Source organism: Nematolebias whitei, chromosome 5 (assembly GCF_014905685.2).
Source record: "Nematolebias whitei isolate Nwh7 chromosome 5, NemWhi1, whole genome shotgun sequence".
Classification (NCBI taxonomy): Eukaryota; Metazoa; Chordata; class Actinopteri; order Cyprinodontiformes; family Rivulidae; genus Nematolebias; species Nematolebias whitei.
Genome location: NC_056502.1, coordinates 16,980,181 through 17,003,448, shown reverse-complemented (window position 1 = coordinate 17,003,448; position 23,268 = coordinate 16,980,181). Strand labels below are relative to the sequence as shown.

At 38.5% G+C, this 23,268-nt stretch overlaps 1 protein-coding gene across 1 annotated transcript; it reads left to right on the top strand.

The window, feature by feature from the left end:
• The first annotated feature begins 7,855 nt into the window (after window positions 1-7,855).
• Window positions 7,856-23,223, top strand: prpf3 (PRP3 pre-mRNA processing factor 3 homolog (yeast)). Its single transcript, XM_037676913.1, has 17 exons — window positions 7,856-8,014; window positions 8,423-8,576; window positions 10,712-10,842; window positions 12,371-12,538; window positions 12,638-12,724; window positions 12,873-13,108; window positions 13,197-13,315; window positions 15,702-15,889; window positions 15,998-16,164; window positions 16,270-16,352; window positions 18,180-18,323; window positions 18,415-18,514; window positions 18,616-18,729; window positions 18,814-18,932; window positions 22,264-22,341; window positions 22,421-22,476; window positions 22,565-23,223. Exons 2-17 carry the CDS (start codon window positions 8,432-8,434, stop codon window positions 22,712-22,714), a joined length of 2,085 nt encoding a protein of 694 aa, XP_037532841.1. The 5' UTR covers window positions 7,856-8,014; window positions 8,423-8,431; the 3' UTR covers window positions 22,715-23,223.
• The last annotated feature ends 45 nt before the right edge of the window (window positions 23,224-23,268 follow it).

Genomic DNA, 23,268 nt, shown 5'->3' with positions numbered 1-23,268 from the left:
CGTCTGTGACACACTGACTGCACCAACAGAAACGGCCCTCCCTTCTCGACCCCCCCTTGTATCCATGCAGTTTTTAGCAGAGAACTCCTCGCCCTGCTTCTCCCCCAACACCTCCTTTTTCCTCCTCTGGAGCAGAGAGACGAGGGGTTAAGGAAGAGTGGGACGCAAAGCGGACGTGTGGAGAAAAGTAGGACATTTGACCTTGACCTTGTTTTATATATTTTTTTAAGTTTTAATAAAAAATGAACTCATTTTTTTTATTTTTCTGCAAGTATCAATGAGATTATCAACATTTTAATAAAGTTCATGGTCAAAGAAGAATAGTTAAAGTGATAGTTTAGACCTTTTGAAGCAGGGTTTTGTGGAACAGTTATAAACAATGAACATCTCACCTGTTGTGGACGGTGATTTTGAACGACCTCAGATTGGAGACAGACCAATTCGACAGAACCCGATGTGCCGTCATGCTGGAGGACAAACAAAGCACGTGAACAGAGGAAGGTCTGTGACGGAGATGGATTTTATATGAAGTATTTATTTATTTTATGACTTTGACGCCCCAGAAACGGGAATAAAGCAAAACGCGTTAAAATAATGATAATTCTTCTTTCAGAAATATCACGTAATGCTAAATCAGTGATGATGTAAAGTTTCAACGAATAAAATTTATATGAATTACTCTTTTTAATTACATTTAAAAAAATTGTTTTAGATGTTTTACCACAGCAGCACTCCACCTTGATCTCAACTCTCGGACAAGCCATGAGCTTGTCAGGTCAGAATTAAACTCTTTTTTTTTTTTTTCCTGTACATTTAAAATTAAGTATTATAAACCAATCCTCCCACTGTACCCCACTTCAAAAAGACTTGAACTCTCCCTTTAAAGCCCATTTAACGGTTTTAGATGTTTTCACTTCTCTCAGTATCCAACCAGCTTGTGTGGGATTATTGGAGCATGTGTGAGTCCGTGCATCAATAGGATTGCACATAATGAACTTACTGCACTCCTTATCTCTCTGTTGTGGCTTTTATCTGTGGGTCTGCGTCCCCCAGTCGGGCTGAACGTGTTAAGTGTCGTTTGTCCCGTGCGATGAACATGTAAGGACGTGCACAGACACAATGAGGAGCCTGCTCATTTCTACCAAACTCTTCTCAAATATAATTCAGCCCCTGCACTCCAGTAAAGCCCCAGAGAGGCGAGGCCTAGCTGTGATTTTACAGCTACACACAGGTTTTTACCCACCGTGAGTCCACAGGGGGGGTTGGTACAAACTTGTCACAAAGCAGCCCCTTTGTTAACTAAACTTCACCTTTATCGGCCTTGAAATGGAAATCCGAGCTGTTTCTGGAGTCACTTGGACCCTCCTGAAGATTTCACTGACAGACTCTGCTGTGTGGAGAGGAGGGGTGTCTGTGCCCACCATCTGGAGTCTCCATCACTGTGATGTCACGAGCTGGGCAAAGACTGAGATATCAGGACTCCACTTTCAAGGACTCACGTGTGCCTGCTGACATTGTGTGTGATATGTGAGGCGTGGCCGAGCGAACCGGCAAATAACATCCTCATCACTTTCCCTGGCCTGGATGTGCTCTGGAGGGCCCGCTCGTGATGATGTCGTCTTACACGACTGCTCAATTATTTAAGAGTGAAAGGGAATCGCCAGGTTTGATGTGCTGATGTTAGTTGTTGATTAGCTGGGGTGAAACCTCCTGAATTGGCTTGACTCCAAATTTATTTTACTTTTTTTTTGGAAGTTTCCTTCAAATTTGTACGGTGGTTCATGAGATATTTCACTAACAGACAGTGTTATATTTAACAGTTAACATTAAAGTTTTCAGCCAAGATGTTGCGATGTAAGATGTGATCAAAGTACGTGTTGAAGATGATGCTCAGCTACTACCACACCAAAGTCTAGCTTTATATCTGTAAAAGTGGCTGAGATGTAGTCATTTTTATGTTTTTTAAGGTCAGGTGGCTCTAGCAGCCATCTTAATTTGGGCAGAGTCCAAAACTTAATCAGCTGTAGGTGAACGTCCAGTGATTACGCTCTGAAAGTTTCATTAAGGTTTGTTTAATGGTTAGTGAGATACTTTGCTAACAGAGAGTTCATTCCAAAAGTTAACGGGAAAGTTTTAAACACAGATCTTGTGCAATCGATTAGCACTCAGGATATATGTTGGGGATCAGTCTCAGCTACTACCACACCAAATTTTAGATCAGTATCTGTAAAAATGACCTGAGTTGCTTCCATTTTTGTGTTTATGAGGTCGCCATCAGGTTGAATCCAAAAGTTAACTAGAGAAATTGTATTCCCTGCGAAAATGCAGCGTGAATGCTTATTGCTTAAGAACTTGCTGAAAAACAGCTGAAATTAGCTAAAAACGTGTTGAAATGTAGCTGAAATCAAAGAACAAGCCTAATTTAACAACAGAAAAAGCAGAAAGAACACATATTTTCTGAATTAGATTTAAACAAGCAGAAATGAGCACAAAAATTAGGAAATTTCCTAAAAATGCTAAAACTTGCACACAAAAAAGTAGCTTAAAATTCAGATAAAAGCTTAAACTACCAGAAGGAAGTGAAAGGAGCTCAAATGAGTTAAAAAAATGTGGACTTTGCTGAATAAGCTAAATTTAGCACAAAAACAGCAAAAAAAAAAATAGTAGCTGAAATAGCAGAAATGGCCAAAACTAACAGAAATAAGCTGAAAGGAGCTTAACAGGCTAAAATTAGCAGAAATAAGTTGATTAGGCTGAAAGTAGCTGAAATTACCATGAAAAACTTGATTTTATTTGAAAACAGATGAAATCAGATAAAAAATGCTAAAAAGCTAACAAGCTTAAATAAGCAGAAGAAAGCAAAAAGAACACGTTTGACCAATTACGTTGAAAGAAGCAGAAAAAAGTGGAAATTATCAGAAAAAAATTGAATTGAATGAAAATTAACTATAAAATCAAAAAGAAGCTTAAATTACCAGAAGGAAGTGGAGAGAAAGTATATTTCTGTTGAATGAGTGGAAAAATGTGGAATTAGCTGAAAAAGCTTAAATTAGCATAAACAGCTAAATATTAGCTGAAATAGTAGAAAAAGGGGCAGCACGGTGGCACAACTGGTAGAGCTGCTGCCTCTCAGCGAGCAGGTCCTTGGTTCAAACCCCGGTCCAGGGGCCTTTCTGGGTGGAGTTTGCATGTTCTCTCCGTGCATGCGTGAGTTTTCTCCGGGTACTCCGGTTTCCTCCCACAGACCAAAAACATGCATGTTAGGCTGATTGGTAACTCTAAATTGTCCCTAGGTGTGAGTGAGAGAGTGAATGGTTGTTTGTCTCGTTTGTCTCTATGTGGCCCTGTGATGGACTTGCGACCCGTCCAGGGTGTACCCCGCCCCTCGCACAGTGATTGCTGGACATGGGCACCAGCGACCCCCGTGACCCAAAATGGAATAAACGGGTAAAGATAATGGATGGATGGATAGTAGAAAAAGCTGAAACTTGCAAAAATACGCTGAAAGAGAAGCAAATGTTGTAGTTAGCAGAAAGAATCTGAAAGGAGCACAAAACAGCTGGAAAAACAGCGAAAATTAGTTGGAAGTAGCTGATTTTTTTTTATTTGCAGAAGGAAGCTGAAAGAAGCTGAACCAGAACAAAATGTTAAAGGAGTAGTAAAACGTAAACGGATCTAAAGATCTGAAAGATTTCAAATGAGCTCAGTTCATTTTCTATGAGACGAAAATGGCAGAAAAGTCTAAATATTTCAAAAAGCTAAAGTTGCACCAATACCAAAAGTCATAGCACCCTTCTCGTGAACGTTTTGATAAATGATTTGTTGAAATAGCACAAAAATTGTGGAACGAGAAAGATGCTGAAAAACGCATGGAAGAAAAATGGATCACAATAGTGTGAATGCTTCATAAACCTTCATGCAGTCAGTGGTGACGTCAAACCAACGATCACTTTCTGAAAGTTTTATCAAAATCTGTTCAGTGAGGCGGGAGATATTTTGTAACTGTACAGACAAACACACACACACACAGGCAAAAACATTGTTGCTCCGCCTCTGATGGCGGGCGACAACAAACAGAAGCAACAGGCGAAAGCTTCGATTGTCGGTGGCCGATCTGGAATTGAGCACACGAGGAGAGCAAACACTCTGAGGTCTGAGCAGCCGAGGTGTGAAGTTCAGACAGAGGAGTCCCCTGCGACCGCATCTTCCACCATGATTTACAGCCCCTGTCAGACACAACCAGATAAAACTGGGCCAGCATGATGAAATGGACCAGACTGCACTTGATAAATCAAAAAAATATAAAAAAAATAAAAAGCTCAGTGGAGGAAGATGTTCAATACACTCATGTGTAAAAGATTTACAGCAAGATAACCGATTTATAGCAGAAACCAAGATTAATGTGAAATCAAACACGTGACTCGACGTGTGCGTCTGCAGATGTTAAATCTGTTGCGTTTCAATAACTATAAATACATTTACTACAATGATTCAGCATTACTCTTCTTTAACTAGAAGCTGGACTCCGTCTATTTGCCACTGTCGACGAAATGTGTAGATCTGTCGTTACGTTGTCTTATGTGTGTGAAAAAGAATAAAATGATCTGAAAAGACAGTTTTATATGGAATTATTTTTGTCTTCTTGTTTGATTAATGATGAACAGAAGAATGAGCCGAAGCAATTCTGATAAACACTTCAACTTTTCATCTAAATAGTAAAACAGTACGTCGCTGCCATGTGTTTAAAATGAAATATTTTCTGCACGGTTTTTGTTTGTGTGACTAAAAGTTTTGTTTCTGTGTTTCTGTGGAGCAATAAGTCAACGAGTAGTTCACAGAAAGTGCTCTGCAAATGATTTTCTTCACATAATAAGTAACTATTTGGTTTGTAGGCCGTCAGAAAGAAAACGTGACCCCCTGAAGGAATGCATGTCACCCGCCACCTCTCATTGCAGAGTTTTAAACCTTATGTTGAGAAATTAAAGTTACAGTCATGCTCAGATTAGTCTCAGCTTCTGCCACACCAAATTTGAGATCAACATCTGTCAAACTGACTGAATTATAATCACTTTTGTGTTTGTTGCGTTTGATTAGCTGTGGAGGCCATCTTGAACCGGGCTGAGTAGTAAGTAGTAGTATCATGGGGCTTGTAGCCGTAACTCTGACGATTACACCTGAGAGTTTCAGTTCAATCCATCAAGCGGTTCATGAGATATTTTGCTAACAGACAAGTACAAACCTACTAACAGAGGCAATCCATTAATAAAAATTAAAAAAAAATTCCCATAAGAGAATACAAAAAAAGGGGGGGGGGAAGCCATGTATTTCCTCTAATTCATATGCAAATTACTTGAAATTGATTCTTTAAAGAGATGTTGAATAATTAATTGTCCATGCAAGCTTTAGATGTAACCTAGAGCTTTCTTTCCCCCATATTTCCAAAAGGTAGATGGCAAAAATGCTTTGAATCATGTTATTTAAACAAAAAAAACACGTTCAAGTCAATTTTATTGTCGTTCTCATCACATATGGTACATGAGGTGGAACGAAGTTGTGTACACAGGGTCCCAGATACACCCAACAATAGCAAAAATATAAAGTGTAAAAGAAACAGTAAATAAGGAACTAAGATATACACTATATGCCAAACGAACGCCAAAGGGCACGCCAAAAGATTTAAGATATACACTAAACATCAATAATGTAAAACAATACAGCGTAACAACAGCAGCACGAACATGAGTCCATGGTGAGCAGATGAATGAATACTCCAGCATGAGAAACAACCTATTCATGAATCAACAAAAGAGCTAAATTAAGGCTTACTGAAACATCCAAGCAGATTTATTAACATTAAATGCAGGTTTAAAGTTCATTTAAATGAAGGTGTTGCAACCACTCCGTAAAAAGCTGACAAATGATCCGAAATTGGGATTTTTTATTTAAACGTGAAGCCGGTCGCTTCACAGAAAGACCTAAAACGTGCTGCACGAGCAACCCCTGGAGCGTCTGTATACCAAAGAACCAGCTCCAGATAATTTTCAAGTGTATGAAAAATGGACAGGCAGAAAGAGCGCACAGCAAATGAAGAGGGCCTCGATTTCACCTTCACAGCACTGAGATCACAATTTCAACGGGTCATTTCTGTACACAAAGACGTGCCACTATGAGTGAACATTTAACACGTATGGACGGGTACTCCGTGTAGAAGTATTAAATGTCTAATATTTCAATTATGAAGAAAAAAAACATGTTTTTCGTGTATTATTTGATGTATTTGTGGACAGGTTTGTCCAATCAGTGCTGTGAAAACACAGGTGTCTTGCAGGAGGAGGTCATGTAGCCTCACTACATCTCATTCATGCTCACACTCCTACGTGCACACTTGTCTGACCCACATCACGCAAAGAAGGCAGAAAGGAAGGGGAGGCCCTTCAGCAAAGGCTGGTCCCCTGATAATCTTGTTTTTTGAGTGGGTTGACGGAGTTCATGGCCACCCAGTGGTTAATACGACACTAAGGCAATATTTAACCTGAGAGTGAACGTTAAAGCTCATTTAAAAAAAACTATTATTTACACTTCCACAGAGACAGATTACGGTCCGACAGGATTGTGCAGTCACAACAATGAGTAATCCTAATCAGCCAATATTGATTTTGATATTTATGGAATGCATCTTTAAGATGTGCATTTCTAAGCAGTTTGATCTGACAAGTTCCTAACGACAAATATACATATTTTTAGATTAAAATATATATTTTTTTACCTTTTCATTCAGGTATGACATACTTGATTGTATTTTAAGGCACTTTGTGAAGCGTTGGTTTTATTTATTTTAAATTTAAATTAAAATGAATGGCACAGTTTGTGAGTAAATGTTTTTATTTTGTTTTAAATTGTTAATAAACTTCAATCAAGCGTGTTTAAAAAACAATAACAAAAAAGTTTGTTAAAAACACTGTTTGCTATACTGTTTGTTCACTGTATTATGAGTATTGTTGTATTGTATGAGAGTATTGTATTGTAGTATTGTATTGAAGTATTAGAGTATTATATTTTCTGTTTTGCAATCTGAGTTGTGTATACTGTTTGTACAGTAAAACTGATTTAACTGAGCTAAAATGTTCTTTTTATATTTTTGTATGAGGTTTATTCATTATTTCATTGTTTTATTTAAACAATGATCATTTTTGAATTGAGACAGTTCCTCAGATGAAAAGTGAAACGACTTTGATTTCTGAATATGGATCCAGTTGTTTTGATTTTTAAGTTTGTTGAGGATATGCCATGTCCTGGATGAGAACCCAAACCAGCTCGACAATATTCTCATCTTTAAAATATGCACTGTTAAACAGCAGGCCTTCCTCTATATATTTAATTAAACACATGCATTTATGAATCCTTTTTAAATGATTTGTTTGGATTTTGCTTAAAGTTTGGTCAACTGTTGCATTATTTTACACAGAAAATCACATACTTTCCCAAGTTTTTCATATATATTGTTTAATATTTGTGTTTTAATGTCAGTGAGATTTTAATAGCACAGATAAAATCGGCTATTCAACTTGCATTAATTACTAAATACCCATTTTAGGTCTGTGGCTCAAAATAGCAATTAGCTAACGTTTAATTTCAAATAAAACAAAAGTTAAAGCTGTAATTTAATCCAAACTATCATTAGAACGGGTTAAGACATCATTTAATATGTTTTTAATCTAAACAGTTATGTTAATATGGTAAGAAACTGGACAATCCTTTTCTTTGTAGATGGCAGTGAAAGCAACATTTTGCCAGAATGTCTCTGTTCGGGGGAAAAAACCACGAAGAAGAAGTCGAAATCTCCATTTCCGGTTCCGGGTCTCTAAACAGAAACGTCGTGTGAACGGCGCGGTTACATAGAAAGTTTACGAGAATACTTGGTCATAGGAGTAATTTACGCGTGTAAACTTTGGTAGTTTGTGTCGGATTATTACAGGATTGTCTAATCCTTTTGGATTACAAACAACTTTGACAGGTTTGTCATATTAACGGAGTCGGTGTTTGTTGTTGTTGGTAGCTCAAGATGTGCAGTCAGTGTGCTAATGCTAGTTAGCAGGTAACCAACCCGAGAGTTTTAGCTAATGTGATTTTAGTTTGCTTGTTGCTCTTTGTTAATTCACTCATCTACATACTTCAACATAATATTTATTAATTGATAAAAGCACATTTTGTTCTGTATCTTTTGTGTTAGTCGGGTTTAGGTAATGATTGTGTTTGTGCTGCTAATTGGAACAAAACAGGTTTTACTATTTATTTTTTGTTAGTTAATATTGAACATAATTTATGGAAACAAATTTTGTTTAAAGTATCTCGTTAAAAATAGCATTTTGATCTGGTGGCTCAGTCAGTGGTGTCATTAAATAACCGTTTTGTACATTTGCAGGATTTGAGGATGTCTCTGCCTAAGCGGGAGGTGGAGGAGTTGAGACCCTGGGTGGAGCGGACTGTGAAGAAGGTGTTGGGTTTCTCTGAGCCCACTGTGGTCACTGCAACTTTACACTGCGTGGGAAAGGGGCTGGATAAAAGGAAGACCACAGGTAAACTGAACTGATCAGTTGACATGGCTCCTATTTGAAATCCTCCAACTGAGAACAGGGAACAGGTGGAAGAGAACCAAAGGAAGGCCCCAGCTTACTCTATCTGAAGCCAGATATATATGTATGCAATTAGAAAGGACATGGACAATGCTCATGGGTTGACCTTATTAGCACCAAGGCTCAGCAGAAGATGTATTTTTTTAAAGAAACGGGGGTCTTTGAGTCAATAACTCGATGCTTTTAATGTTTTGTTCTGCTTTTATTGAGGGTATTTTAACATTTTGTAACATCTGTTGGTTTGGCAATGCTACAGAGGCTCAGAAGTATACCAGTAAGTACCAGTAGCCAGCAAACAGTTAGGGACCACTCTGCCGAGTATGGAAAAAATATCCACGGACAGAGTTATGAGGAAGGCAAACAAGATTATAGCAGACAATACACATCCCCTAAGATCCTCATTTGAGTTGCTTCCTTCAGGGCGAAGGTACTGCCTTTCTTTATTCTCAAGAAACAGGACAGAATTTTCTTTCATACCACAAGCGATTAAATCATTAAACAATAAAAAGGTATCATAAAATACTGAGCTCAAACTTCTTTGCTGTAATATAGATGTTAACGTCATGTTTGTATATGTACTGTATGTCCTTTATGCAAATGCCTGCTAACAATGGGTATGTTTACATGGACATAAGTAACCGGATCAAATGGCCGGTCGGAATAAAAGTGTGTCATGTAAACGCTCCGTTCGGGTTATTTTTTGTGTATTCGGCGCGATCCGTTATAATTTCTGATCAGAACGAAACGGGTGGTTTACGCCGATCCAAAACCCGATTGGTGCGCATGTAAACGCTTGATCTGTTCGTTTTTATCTGATGGTGAAAAACTGACCTGACTGCTCATGTGCGACTTTGCCATTTCCGCCTGGCTAACGCTAATAATATTAGCATGTCAGGGAAGTAAAACTGGTCGGTGAGCGACACAACATTTCTACTAGAAACTTTTAAAGAGCTCAAAATGATTTCTATTACCTGTAGCTCAGTCAGGGAGTGCAATAACGTCTCCAACATCATTAAAACCTGTCGCGGATCCATTTTGGGTGCTCAGGTTTGTTTACGTTCACCCGGAAGTAGAACTTCTTCTTCTGTGGTTTTTTTAAGGAGAGTTTACCACACTGCGCATGTCAGTACTGCTGTTCAGAACAAAGCCCGCTGCATGTAAACGCTCATCATGAACAGATTGTGCCCATGTAAACAATACATCTGAATTATTCAAACAGAACACATTTCAATCCAGTCAGAGAATTCTGCGCATGTAAACATAGCTAATGCTGCAAACCAATTTCACTATGGGGACAAGTAAAGCTATCTTACCTATCTGGAGGTGTGGACAGAATGAGATTGAGAAGGATGACTTGCTGTGGCGACATATGAAAAGGAAACAGCTGAAAATAGGAGAACATGGACTGCCCAACTAGTACTGATTCGGTTCTATGCTTTCAATATAACTTTAATATGTATTCAGTTCTTGCACTAAAAGTTATTTAAGGATTTATGTTCTGGTCTTGGTGGCAGAATGTTAGCAGTAACTCCCTGATGGATGAGCGGGATCTCTGTAGGTTGAGCTTGTTTTCTCTCCTATATCTTAACCTCAGGCAATTTAGAGGGTTCTCATCCCTAAAAGGTTTGATGTGCTGTGAATCAGATATTTCTATATGGTATGAAGCAGAACTGATGTTAGCAAAAATGTAGGAGGCAAGTATCAAGGTGATATTTAAGCAAACACCACTTTTGAAAATATGCACCTCATGTTGTACAGCTACAGTGAAAGATTACAGTTCATAAAACTTGGCATGGCACTCAAATGACTGCTTTTCAGTTGTTTTTATTGCACACTTTTCTGATAATAGATTTGTTCCACTTTACTACAACAATCTAACTTCTCTTTATGGTTTAATGGAGTATTAAAGAGTTATTTCAGTTATAATTTATAATGTATTATTATATCTCAGTTTAGAACACTGCTTTCTAATTAATGTTGGTGCATGGGAAATCACTCAGTTATGTTTTGCTTGGATAATAATCAGATTATGACTACCGGTAATTTGTTTGATTAATTTCACACTCGTTTGTCCTCAGACCAGTTGCGTCCTTTCCTCGATGATTCCGCAGTAGGTTTTGTGGAGCGGCTTTTTGAGGCTCTGGAGGAGAGCCGCAATTCCCGTGGTAACAAAGGAGCAGGCGAAAAGAACCGCAAGAAAGAACTAAAGGTAAGAAAAGTAAAAAATATGCTACTTTATTGTTATTAGGGATAGGGCCGATCCAGTATCGGTATCAGCCTCCGATACCAGCATAATTTACGTATCGGATTTTTCCGATCCATGATGCAAGTTGGCTTCAAACTATGGAATGGATTTCCTGAACTGCAGCGTGTCTCATGAACCCAGAGTAATAAGACCCGCCTCACATTCAGGAAATCCAGTTCATAGTTTGCAGCCAGCTACAACATGAGGGCTGAGTTAGCAGCACTGTGGCTAACAGCTAACCAACTTTTCATCTAAACATGTCCGCTGTGTGGAAGTATTTTACACTAGAAACACCAGAAAACAAGACAGCAACGTGCAATGTCTGCAGAGCCATAGCGCCACATTAAACTACGTTAAAGTTAGTTTTAAGATGGACATTCGAGCTCCGTGGCTTCAGCGAGGCACTGCTCTTTGGTCAAACCGGAAAGAGGCGACTCGACCCCGGCCAGCCGCGTCCAATCTGCCCCGCTCAGTCTGCCCGTCTCTGAGGATGGACAGACTGAGAGCAGCTGCCCCAAATCAGGCTGCTTGCTTTGGATTGAACAAGAAGAAGACATCGCTGAAGCCACGGAGCTCAAATGTTTTCAGAGAAGTTACTAAACTTCATAATTAATGACCAACCACTATCAGTTGTAGAAAACGAAGGATTTCACAGCTTGATACTTGCAGCCAAGACATAATTTACCCTCCAGGAGATATTTATCAGTACAACAGTAGACAATCATAAAAAAACATGTGATTTGAAAATTATATATATTAAAAACATAAACAGCTACATTATAAAGTGATGTAAAATACTAAAAACAGGAACATGTCTGTTGGTTTATGCCATGAACTTAGCAGATGTTTGAAGCCATTTAACATTTTAATTTAATTCATTTATTCATTAATTTAAATGAAACAAAATTGAAGAAAAAAAATCATCAAAAAGAAAACATTGAATGAAAAGAGTGCAGAAAGAAGAAAAAAATCATATCTGCCCCTTATTTAAAAAAAATATAAAATAACTAAACAATCACTTAAATTAATCACTTTAATATCCACTTTAAAGCTAGGAATAAAAAGAAACATGTTTTGTGTTGGCAGAATTTAATTCTAACTATAAAACTTATCCAACATTAATAAAACTTACCTCAAGTTGCCTTTTTGGACGTGCATGCATATATTTGTACAAATTGTACTTGAGAGGAGATTATTACAGCCTCATATAAAATCAATGATGATCATGATATCGGAACTGGATCGGTATCGGACGATATTCAGACTTGGGTATCGGGATCGGATCGGAAGTAAAAAAAAGAAAAAAAAGAAAAGTGGATCGGTGCATCCCTAATTGTTACCAACTTGGCTAATCCAAATCATAACTCAAACCTTTATTTTTTGACTGCATTTTTTATTTAAATTTAAAAAATCTTATCCTAATGTGATATATGATTATTTACCGTATATAAATAATTTTGAGGATGCTTATGGTGCGGCTGTTTGAATTCAGGATGTCTTTGGAGAGGAGGTCGACTCAAGTGCCCTGAAAGAAACTCCCAAGGCGGTAGATGGGACAGCTGTAAAGCGAAAGCGAGTCCCTCGTTTTGAGGAGGTTGAGGAGCCTGAGGTCATACCTGGAATTCCATCTGACAGCCCAGGCATGCTCACCAAAATGCAGGTGCAAGAATGATGTGCAGCCTACACAAACTTCATAATCATTACTGTTTGATTTTAATTTTGAAATTAATGTTGTTTTTTCTTTTAACTTCTTTAACAGATCAAACAGATGATGGAAGCAGCCACAAAACAGATTGAAGAAAGAAAGAAACAGCTGAGCTTTACACCTTCATCCACCACTGCAACAGTAAAGATTTCTTTACATTCTTATGAACTCAAACTTTTTTTAAAGGCATTTTTTTTAAATATCAAATGTTTCAGCATGATTTTTATTTTCTCTTTTATTTTGGCCTGACTTTGCTGTATTTTTATTTTATTTTTTTACTTGATCACAGGTGGATGCTGCGACAGTCACTCGGCTCACTAGTGGTGGAGCCTCATCTATCGCCCCCTCCCAGGCTGCCAGCTTTATGAACGATGCCATCGAGAAGGCCCGCAAGGCAGCTGAGCTACAGGCCCGCATCCAGTCCCAGTTAGCTATGAAGCCAGGAATCCTTGGGACTTTGGGGAACACTGGGCCTCAAAACTTTGTTGCACTCGCTAATCTACACGCAATGGGAATTGCTCCTCTGTAAGTAACATAGATTTAAGACCTTAAATGGTAATGTCTGTGGGCTCACAACAAACTGTAAAAAATATTATTGTTGGTGTAACTACAGGAAAGTAGAAATTAAGGAGGTGAACAAGCCGACGCCTCTTATTTTGGATGAGAAGGGCAGAACCGTTGATGCTACCGGCAAAGAGATTGAACTCACGCATCGTATGCCAACGCTCAAAGGTATGTACTCAGTATCTATATGTTCTAGGGTGGTCAAAACGCTCTCGCAAACGATCACTAATCATAAAACTGAAATTAAGGCTCAATTTATCAACAGTGGTCAGGTTTCCGTTCACAAACAAAGCAGCGTTCCTGTCAGCAGGTAGAGGTCGTAGCAACCAGGTTACTATTGGCTGCAGGAGAACGTTATCTAACTGGAAACAGGAAACTAACAACTTTGGTGGACATCCACAAAGATAACGTGAACAGACTTTTCTTTCATTAGTTTTTTTTTTTTTTTTTTTAATGTAACAGGGATATCAATTCTGGGACAACACTAGTCATGTGAGTTTTTTCCAGGCCTACTCTGATCCAAATTTAGAGGAATATAAAACAGTCAAACCAAAAAAAAATATTTCCTCGTGTGAACCTATAAGCTTTTATTTGCTTACCAAATAAACTATACATATTTTCTTGTTTTCATTCAAACATGGATAAGAAATGACAGTAGTAACTCATCTTTCTTGTGTCCAGTTGAGACGTGGCTTTGCTCTCCATCACAGCAGACAAATATTCATCTGCTCTTGTCTTAGTAGCTGAAGACAAACCTTACCTGACATTCAAAGGTGACGGCTACGGTCAGAGTCAAAACAAATCCAACAATGTTTATATTGAATCAGACTCCATCATCGTTTCATCTTTGTGCAGTTGTTTAAAAAGATTGAATTCAACAACTAGGCACATCATTACACGTTGATAGATTTTTTGAATTTTTTTTATTATGAAACGGAGACGGTTTTTAATGAAAAAAAGTTGAGGGGTTGATGTGAGCTTTTTGTCATGCTCATCCAGTTAAAAGCAGTTGACCGTTGATCTCACTTTTCCTTCTTGGCTTGAACTGTTTTCTTTTTAAACAAGACGTTTTGATGATGGTTAACTGGGATTTGAGCGATGATTCCAGTTTTAAAAGGGCAAAGACCTGCACATATAGCATAAATTACATGTTTAAATGGGACAGAAGTTACTTGGACAATAATAATATACATTTAACGTATTGCTTTTCATGTCCTCTGCATTTGTGGGGAAAATGGTTTAACTTGACGTCAAACTTTTTGGTAGGCAGTGCGCTTGGTTCTGTTGGCAGGGCACGGTGCCCTGCTTTTATAATGGCGGGGGAAACACTGAGCAGGCTGTGTTTAAGGAAGTTACTATGGATGCTATAGCATCGATCCAATCTCATTAGTGTCGATACAGTCCAACACTAACGTTAGTATCTATGCAACACCAAAATGCTCAAAATTAAATAAATAAATAAAACTATGAAAAAAAAAAAAAATTCATTTTTATTATTTTATTTCATAATTGTGTTTTTCATGATGGCTTATTTATTTCATAATGACTAAGCAGCACGGTGGCGTAACTGGTAGAGCTGCTGCCTCTCCGTGAGCAGGTCCCCGGTTCAAATCCCGGTCCGGGGGCATTTCTGGGTGGAGTTTGCATGTTCTCTCAGTGCATGCGTGGATTTTCTCCGGATACTCCAGTTTCCTCCCACAGACCAAAAACATGCATGTTAGGCTGATTGGTAACTAAATTGTCCCTAGGTGTGAGTGAGAGAGTGAATGGTTGTTTGTGTCGTTTGTCTCTATGTGTCCCTGTGATGGACTTGCGACCCGTCCAGGGTGTACCCTGCCCCTCGCACAGTGATTGCTGGACATGGGCACCGGCGACCCCCGTGACCCAAAATGGAAGAAGCGGGTAAAAGATAATGGATGGATGGACTAAAGCTGTCAATCCAACGTCAGTGGGTTGGACCTTCACACCCACTGGCTGATCTTTCACATCTGCTGTTATTGCTAGTATCACTCTGCCCCCTGTGAATAGCAAGCAGATTATTTATTTATTTATTGTTGAGCATTTTGGTGTTCCATAAGTTTCATGTTGCCAAAGATTCAATCATCCAGGACATGATAAAATAGAACGAAGACGAAGCAACTGGACTTTTTCTCTGTAGCTAACGATGTGCAGAGTTCCATGATTTTAACTGCACGAGGTTGGTATCGTTATTATTAATACTTGGATCGATTTGCTTACCCTACCTCATTGACGTAAAAGTTGGATAAAATGTGACACGACTGTTCAGACTGCAGTCGCTTTGAAAAACATTGGCTATGTTACGATCCAAATCAGTACCACGTATTCACTCAACCTTTATTTATACAGGTGATTCCCATTGAGCCTTGCAGACTCCTTTATAAGAGAGACCTGATATGAAACAAGACTTGAGTCAAATATGATAAAATTGGTTTTGTCATGTTCAGACTCATGAAAAAGTTCTGATGTGGGTCACATGGGCAAAACAACTGGACTTGGTCTGCATTTGCCTGCAATGTGATTCTTTTCTGTGCAGCTAACATACGAGCTGTAAAGAGGGAGCAGTTCCGTCAGCAGCTGAAGGAGAAGCCCGGGGAGGAAATAGAGTCCACGTCCTACTTTGACCTGCGGGTACCTATGGCACCAGCTCAGCGTTCTCGCAAAAGTTTCAAATTCCACGATCCAGGACGTTTTGAGAAGATCGCTCAAAGAGTTAGAACAAAGGTTGGAGAAAACTCAAACTGCGAACCGTTAAGACTTCTAGTGTGAAATATTCAAATTTGCAGTTATGTGTCTTCTGTGTCTTTTGTACAAACATCTTCCCTCAATCAGGCCCAGCTGGAAAGGCTGCAGAATGAGATCGCCCAGGCTGCGAAGAAAACAGGAATCCAGGCTTCTACCAAACTGGCACTGATTGCTCCCAAAAAAGAGATTGAAGAAGGAGATGTGCCCAGTATCGAGTGGTGGGACTCTTTCATCTTGCCCTATAATATAGCAGTGTAAGGAATTACATTCCTAAAAAAATTTTTTGAGGTCTTTGGAATGGAAATAATGCACTTAGAAAAAAATTACTTATTTTGTTTTCTTCTTTTTGTCTTTCAAAGAAATCCAGAAACAAAATTTGAAGAGTTTGAATTGTTTGGCGTAACCAACCTTGTGGAACATCCGGCCCAAATGAGTCCTCCAGGTGAGTGCAGGAATGGTGCAACAAGGTCTTGGGAAGTTCACCTGTTTCACTAAGATCTATACACGACTGTAGAAATACACTCGATCCTCCTTCACGGCGTGCTTTTACTCAGTTCGCATCTTCTCAGCATCGGGCCAATATGTCACCGTTACCTGTTCTTGCTTGGTTTTCGGCTCCACCTCAGCTGTGGGCAAGCGATTCTGACGTCAGCAAGCCGCAGCCGTTGATTGACCCTTGGATTGACATCATTCATTGTCCTCCTGAAGCGCCATTTTCAATCTTATTGTTGAGTGTACAGTACATTGCTGAGATGGAGCAAATCACACTTAAAATCAAATAAAGTTTATTTTTATGTCGCATTTAAAAACAGTTGTTGTTGGCCAAAGTGCTGCACATCATATAAATAGTTATAAGACAATACAAAAACAGGAGACTGTAAAAACATAAAATTAAAAATATCTAGAGATAAAAACATAAAATAAAACCAAAAAAGAGGCAGTGAATAAATAAATAAAAAGTCAGTGCTCGTGCTGTATCAAAACAGTAAGTACAAATGTGTTTTGAGATGAGCCTTAAAACCACCATGTGTTGAAGTCTGTCTGATATGAAGAGGCAGCTGCGTGCACAGTGTAGGAGCTACAACTGAAAAGGCCCGATCACCTCTGTGGACCACGGGACGACCAAAAGCAAATGATCATTAGAGCTGTGGGACCTAGAGGGCACATAGGGCTGCAGGAGTGCACAGTGCCATGATGAATAAAAAAAAAGAATCAAGTCAGACTACCGGACAATAAAAAAATCACATCAGTCGAACCAGAGGGACCGGAGGTAGTTTGCCCAGATGGACGCCTACTCCCGCTTGTCCACTGTCCCGCCCATAAGTGAGGGACACTAAACGGAGACGCCTACACTTGAGTTGAACTGAATAGAAATGAAGCGATTAGAGTGGTACTTAATGGAAAAGCGGCTAAAGATGACTCGCAGGCAGCTGGATTTTTGTGTACTTTGTAGGATTTCAACAATAATTATATAAGGGATGCACGATATTATCGGCATGTATCGTATCGGCCGATATTTGCGATAAAGTTAAATATCGACCATTCCATCAAAATAACTCACTGATATGAAAGGCTTCTGTTTTAAGTTCATTTTTAATTTAAGAAACTGTCAATTATATCTATTAATGCACTACTACTTATGCGCTTTTAACTTGTAGCTTGTGAACAGGTTGAGTTTAGATTCGTGAAAATTTACAAATTTGCACTGTTTGCATGTTGTCACTGTGTTAGAGTAATTGTCATGAATAAATTTGACATTAAACATAAAACAAGTTGAAGTGTTACCTCATTTTCAGTCCCCTTTTTGGCATCTGCATTTGGTAGCAGGCCAAACTGACAAAGACCATGCAGATTGCAGTATTTTAATTCCACAGCAGAGAAAGCTATGTAATCTCTGTAAGTAGGTCTAGGGGGGAAAAAAAAATATCTGTGTATCGGTTATCGGCCAAAAATCCAATATTGTGCATCCCCTATATATATTTTTAAAATCTTAATCGTGCAGAAAGCAACTACCGCTACTGTTGTTTTTAAAACACAGGAAATTTCACCACAGTGTCTAATAAATTTTAATAAATTTTTATGTTATATCAGCCCTAACAAATTGTTACACAACACCGGTAATTGTATTTTTTGTCTGGCATTTAGCTATACAAGGTGTTTATACTCAGTAATTTTTTCAAAGCAGTTCTGTGTTTTTCCTTTGAACATGTCTTAATGGTGGCACTGTCCTTACTAAAGGGTACGTTTAAAGCTTTGCTTCTTTTTGCAGTGGACAGTGATAAGCCGGTAACGCTGGGTGTGTACTTAACAAAAAAAGAACAGAAGAAACTAAGAAGACAAACGCGGAGAGAGGGGCAAAAAGAAGTGCAGGAGAAGGTCCGTTTGGGACTGATGCCTCCACCAGAACCCAAAGGTAGATGCCTTTTAAAATGCCTTTATCGCAAACTATTGCACCGTTTGACTAAGCAAACTACCATTGACGTTAATTATTTTTATTTTCACAGTACGTATCTCCAACCTCATGAGAGTCTTGGGGACAGAGGCGGTCCAGGACCCCACGAAAGTCGAGAACTTTGTGAGAGATCGGATGTTCAAAAGACAAAAGTTAGTAATCAAGACATTTGTCTTTTGTTGTTTCTTGAACTGAAAAATCTTTGAAAACGAAAGTCTTTGTTAAAATGTTTCTAATTTCGTCACGTTGGCAGAATCCATGAGGAGGCCAACGCAGCTCGGAAGCTCACAGCAGAGCAGAGGAAAGAGAAGAAGGTCAAGAAGTTAAAAGAAGACCTGACTAATGGTGTTCACATCGCAGTTTACAGGTTTGTGTTTGTCAGGAGGAAACACGTGATGCAGCTGAGAAAAGATCCAGTCAACCTTTTGAACACCTTTTCTTTCATTCCCAGGATCCGGTATTTGCAAAATCCTGCCAAGAAGTTTAAAGTTGAAGCCAATGCAAACCAGCTGTACCTAACGGGAACAGTTGTTCTGCACAAAGACGTCAATCTTGTTGTGGTGGAAGGGGGTAAGGAAAGATGGCAGCTGAATCAGTGGTATTACTGCGTTCTGTTGAAATCTTGCTCACAGTTTGGAGAAGAAAGGAGTGAGATTGTCTGGTTCGTCTAAGATCTGTAGGGCTTACTTATGATCAGCAAACAACAGACTTTAGTCAACTCTTAACCAGTTTCTTACTAGACTGAGACCCAAACCTGTGAGAACATTCTGAAAGTTTAACTTGCAGTCTCACTGAATTCTGTGTTTGTGACCACCAAGCTGTACTCCGGGGTTATGAGAGTTTAAAAAAAAAAATAATCACAGCCTGTTTTTGTGTGCACAGCTTGAAATTGTATTCCTGGCTGTGCACATTATTTGGCTGCCCTCTTCGCCCTTCTTTGACCCCCCCTTATCAGCTGTCCCTTTGTACACTTTTGAAATGAAATGCAGATTTGGACTGTTTTTATATATATATATATATATATATATATATACATATATATACATATATATTATCACTCATTTTTCTATTATTTTTAGGCCTGTCACGATAACAAATTTTGCTGGGTGGTTAATTGTTTCAGAAATTATTGTGATAAACAATAATAATGTTTGAAATTTGACAATAATTAGTAATTATTGTCAAATTTAAAAAGAAATGTTGGTCAATTTGTTTTGGACGTAGTACCTTTTTTGACCACCAGATGGCAGTATAAGACAATTTGTACTGAAGGACGGATAGTGAGGGAGTGAGCAGTGTGTCTCTTTAAGAAGAATGGGAGGGAGGCCCCCTGATGTGACATGGGCTGTCTTTCCTTTTTTTGGGTTCTCAAAATGGCGGACACTCTGTGTGCTTTGAGTTCTTTAGCATAGCATTTTTCACACAAAGCTTTTAATAAAAAAATCAGTAAACAAGTTCTCAGCTTCTTTTTGCTGAGAAAAACAACTTTTTACACAAAGGCACAGGTTTCAACCATGAAGTTAGGAGCTTCGACAAAACTGCTGAGGTTTTTTTTCCCAAGGTCGGCCTGTTAGCTTAGCTCGTAGCTTAGCTTCTCAGCTTAGCTGCTTTTAACAATCCAAAAATGCGATTTTGGATGGTTAAAATGGATTTTAAAGAGAAAGGGAGGGGTCACTGAAGACCACCGGAGTTGAGCCTTTTTGTCATCCAGTGTTTTCAGTAGAAAGAGAGACACAAAACGATAAAGCCGGTAAATGAAAATGATGTTGATAATTTTCATTTACCATGCGATTAATTGATTTATTGTTAATCACGACAGGCCTAGTCTAAAATACATGCAGGTTTAGGCTGCCTTCAGACTCAGGCCTCCCTTGCAGAAAAGATCTGTGACCTCACAGAGATTTTCCTGGTTAAATAAAGGTTAAACAAATAAAATAAAAAGTTAAAATGATTAGTGTCGTGTTATTTAGACCTGCACATTCAGGATTCTCACTTTGTCGTTCACTGGCTACTGAACTCTCAGCCCAGTAAAACACTGGCCTAAGTACATATGTGTGTATATGTAACTACTAGCTTTTTGTTTAAACAGAAGATATTTTCCCCTAGATGTTTATGCTTTTATATATTTTACAATAACTATTGACCGTTTTCAGATAAATAGTAAATTACGCACTGATTCTCGTAAACTAAATGGAAGCTCAGTGGGCCTGTGCCGTTTTAAAATGAACACATTGATGCTGATTGTTGCTTTTGTGCCAAGTTCCTTATTGTTTAGAATATGGCAGAAGGATAAACTGTTGTAGTTGTGTTTTTCCACCTTTCTGAGGTCTACATACCGGGTGTATGAGCAAGAGGAAACTCAGAACATGCAACAGAAATGTCTGTCCCAGCATTTTGACCTGTTCCCTTACACTCCTGTTTTGTTTGACATAATCCTTATGATGGGGATGTTACAATCCTCAATAACTGGGACAGGTGAGTTCACATTTGGCTCTGATTCTAGTCATCAAAAGTCACACATCAGTCGTGAATGATTCATTAAAAGTAAAGTAGAATTTAATTATAAACTCTTCAACATTCTGAGCCGCTTTCATGACAATCTGTTTATCTAAAAGTTGTTGTTTTAAGCTCCGTAATCGTGACGATTTGATGCGGCCATTTGAAGAAATTTGTCTTTTAGTTTATTTCTCTAAAATTGCCTAACTTCCTTATTTCTGAACTAATTTTAACAAAATTCGTATTTTGTAGTTATTTTTAGCTACATCCAATAAAATGAGTTTTAATCCAATTTGGGAACTTAAATTATTTTTTGTAACATTGCTACTTGGGATTTATTATTGTTATAATTATTTTATTACAGGGGCGGCTGTAACTGAGTGGTTAGAGCAGTCGTCCTCCAATGGGTTGGATTCCACCAGCAGTCACATGAAGTGTCGCTGGGCGACACTGAACCTCTCATTGCCTCTGATGTGTGTCCCATCGGTGTATGAATGTGATCTAAAAGCACTGATTAGTCTTTGTAGAGATCTAGTTGTGCACTGTATGAATGGGTAAATGAGGGCACAGATTGTAGTGTAAAGTGCTTTGAGTGTCTTGATAAGATATAGAAGTCCAGTCCATTTACCATTTACAGTACCAAGTTTTTAAATATTTTTTAAACCAAATGAAAAACTAAAGACCTCGAGTTTTCTGTAGCAACGCGACTTCCTAAACAGCAGGTTGTAAAGCTTGACTTTAGATGAAGGGAAAATTGAGTTTGAGTTGATTGCACGCACACGCTTTATTTTAGTGCAAGTAAAACATCCAACATGTGTCTGTTGACTGCTCAGTAAAATAAAATGTGTAGCAAAGAGGCATTTTTACGTTTTTCTACATCTGCGTCTTAATGTCAACAAATAGGCAAATTAATTCTGAACCAATTTACTTTTGAGAGGAAAAACTTGACAATTTTATTTCACTTGTTTTACTCTAGTCTGCTCATGGCTTGTTTGAGATGAGCTGTAAGAAATGAGTGTGGATTCGACCAATATTTTAATGTGTAAACAAAGCTCATCTTAATATGCATCTAACTTTTGATTATTGATAAAAATAGATATGGTCAGATTGTCTCTCTCAACTGTTTGTGTCCTCTTAGTGTTGCCATACAGGTTTCTATTTATTCTGCAGTTTTATAATTTCAGAGGTAGTTCAGTGTAGCAATACATTTGTGCACAGTAATTCCAAGAGTTAAAATAAAAAATTATAGTAACTTGATAACATAAACAAAAGTTGTGTTTCAAATGATGTTCCCTGTATTACCTAATCTGTTTTCCCCTTAAAGTTTTATTAGACGAGTCATGACTCGGAAGTCCTCAATGTCAGCTTTTGTTGTACTAATAGTTTATTTTCTCTATTTTTTTAGGCCCTAAATCCCAGAAAAAGTTTAAGAAGCTGATGATGCACAGAGTCAAGTGGCAGGAACACAATTCTAAAAGAGATGGTACAAGTGTTGCTTTATTTGTGCAACTTCTTACATCTTATTATCTTAATATTAAACTATTTTACTTATAATTGTTTAGATCCAGATGGTGACGACGATGCAAAGAGGAACAACAAGTGTTGGTTGATTTGGGAGGTGAGGGCACACGTACTCTCTGCATGTTGACATGGGATCGTCTTGTTTGGTTTCTGGTCTCATTCAGTTCCTGTGATTCCTCTTTAAGGGAACGGCAAAGGAGCGTAGTTTTGGAGAGATGAAGTTCAAGCAGTGCCCCACTGAGAGCATGGCCCGAGAACACTTCAAGAAGCACAGCACGGAGCACTACTGGGACCTGGCGCTCAGCCACAGTGTGTTGGATGGCACAGACGACTGAAACCTTCCAGTAGAGCGCCTCGTTCCTGTTGGACTTTTCTCATAATCAAGCTTGCAGATCCACAGCAAACCGTCCCTTCTCACCGACTACTGAAAGGGGTTAATTAAGAGACCTGAACGTAGTAAAATGGATGAACAGTCAATGTTTTGTGAGCATGAGACGGGGCGTGTGGAGCGAAGCATGTAGGTCTGCATCAGTGTTGATTTCCTTGGCGATATATAGGCTTTTCTGTCATATTTTTTGTCGACAGATAGCGTGATGTAAAAACTTCTCTCAAGACTACGTGAGAACAAGGAATTACTGCTGATATATCATTTTGTGACCTGGATTCATCATTATTTCTTTTTTGAGTTGAACAATTTAAAAAGCACCCCATCAACAGTTTGCACAGCTTATGTGCTAAAATGAAAACCTGGAGGCGTAGGCACCTTTCAGGTTTCTACATGCATTTTTCTTTTGGAGAAGAGTCTTTGACTCCGCTGTTTCTGTAACAGTAGTCACTGTCTGAAATAAACAAATACTATCCCTATTTTTTGCCATCTAAAGTGTATAAA

What these genes read in the sequence shown, in the direction of transcription:
- prpf3 (XM_037676913.1), top strand. Translation starts at nt 8,432, where the DNA reads ATGTCTCTGCCTAAGCGGGAGGTGGAGGAGTTGAGACCCTGGGTGGAG. An exon ending in ACCGCAAGAAAGAACTAAAG is followed by an intron (nt 10,843 to 12,370) that starts GTAAGAAAAGTA and finishes GTTTGAATTCAG; the next exon opens with GATGTCTTTGGAGAGGAGGT. An exon ending in GTTCACATCGCAGTTTACAG is followed by an intron (nt 18,730 to 18,813) that starts GTTTGTGTTTGT and finishes TTTCATTCCCAG; the next exon opens with GATCCGGTATTTGCAAAATC.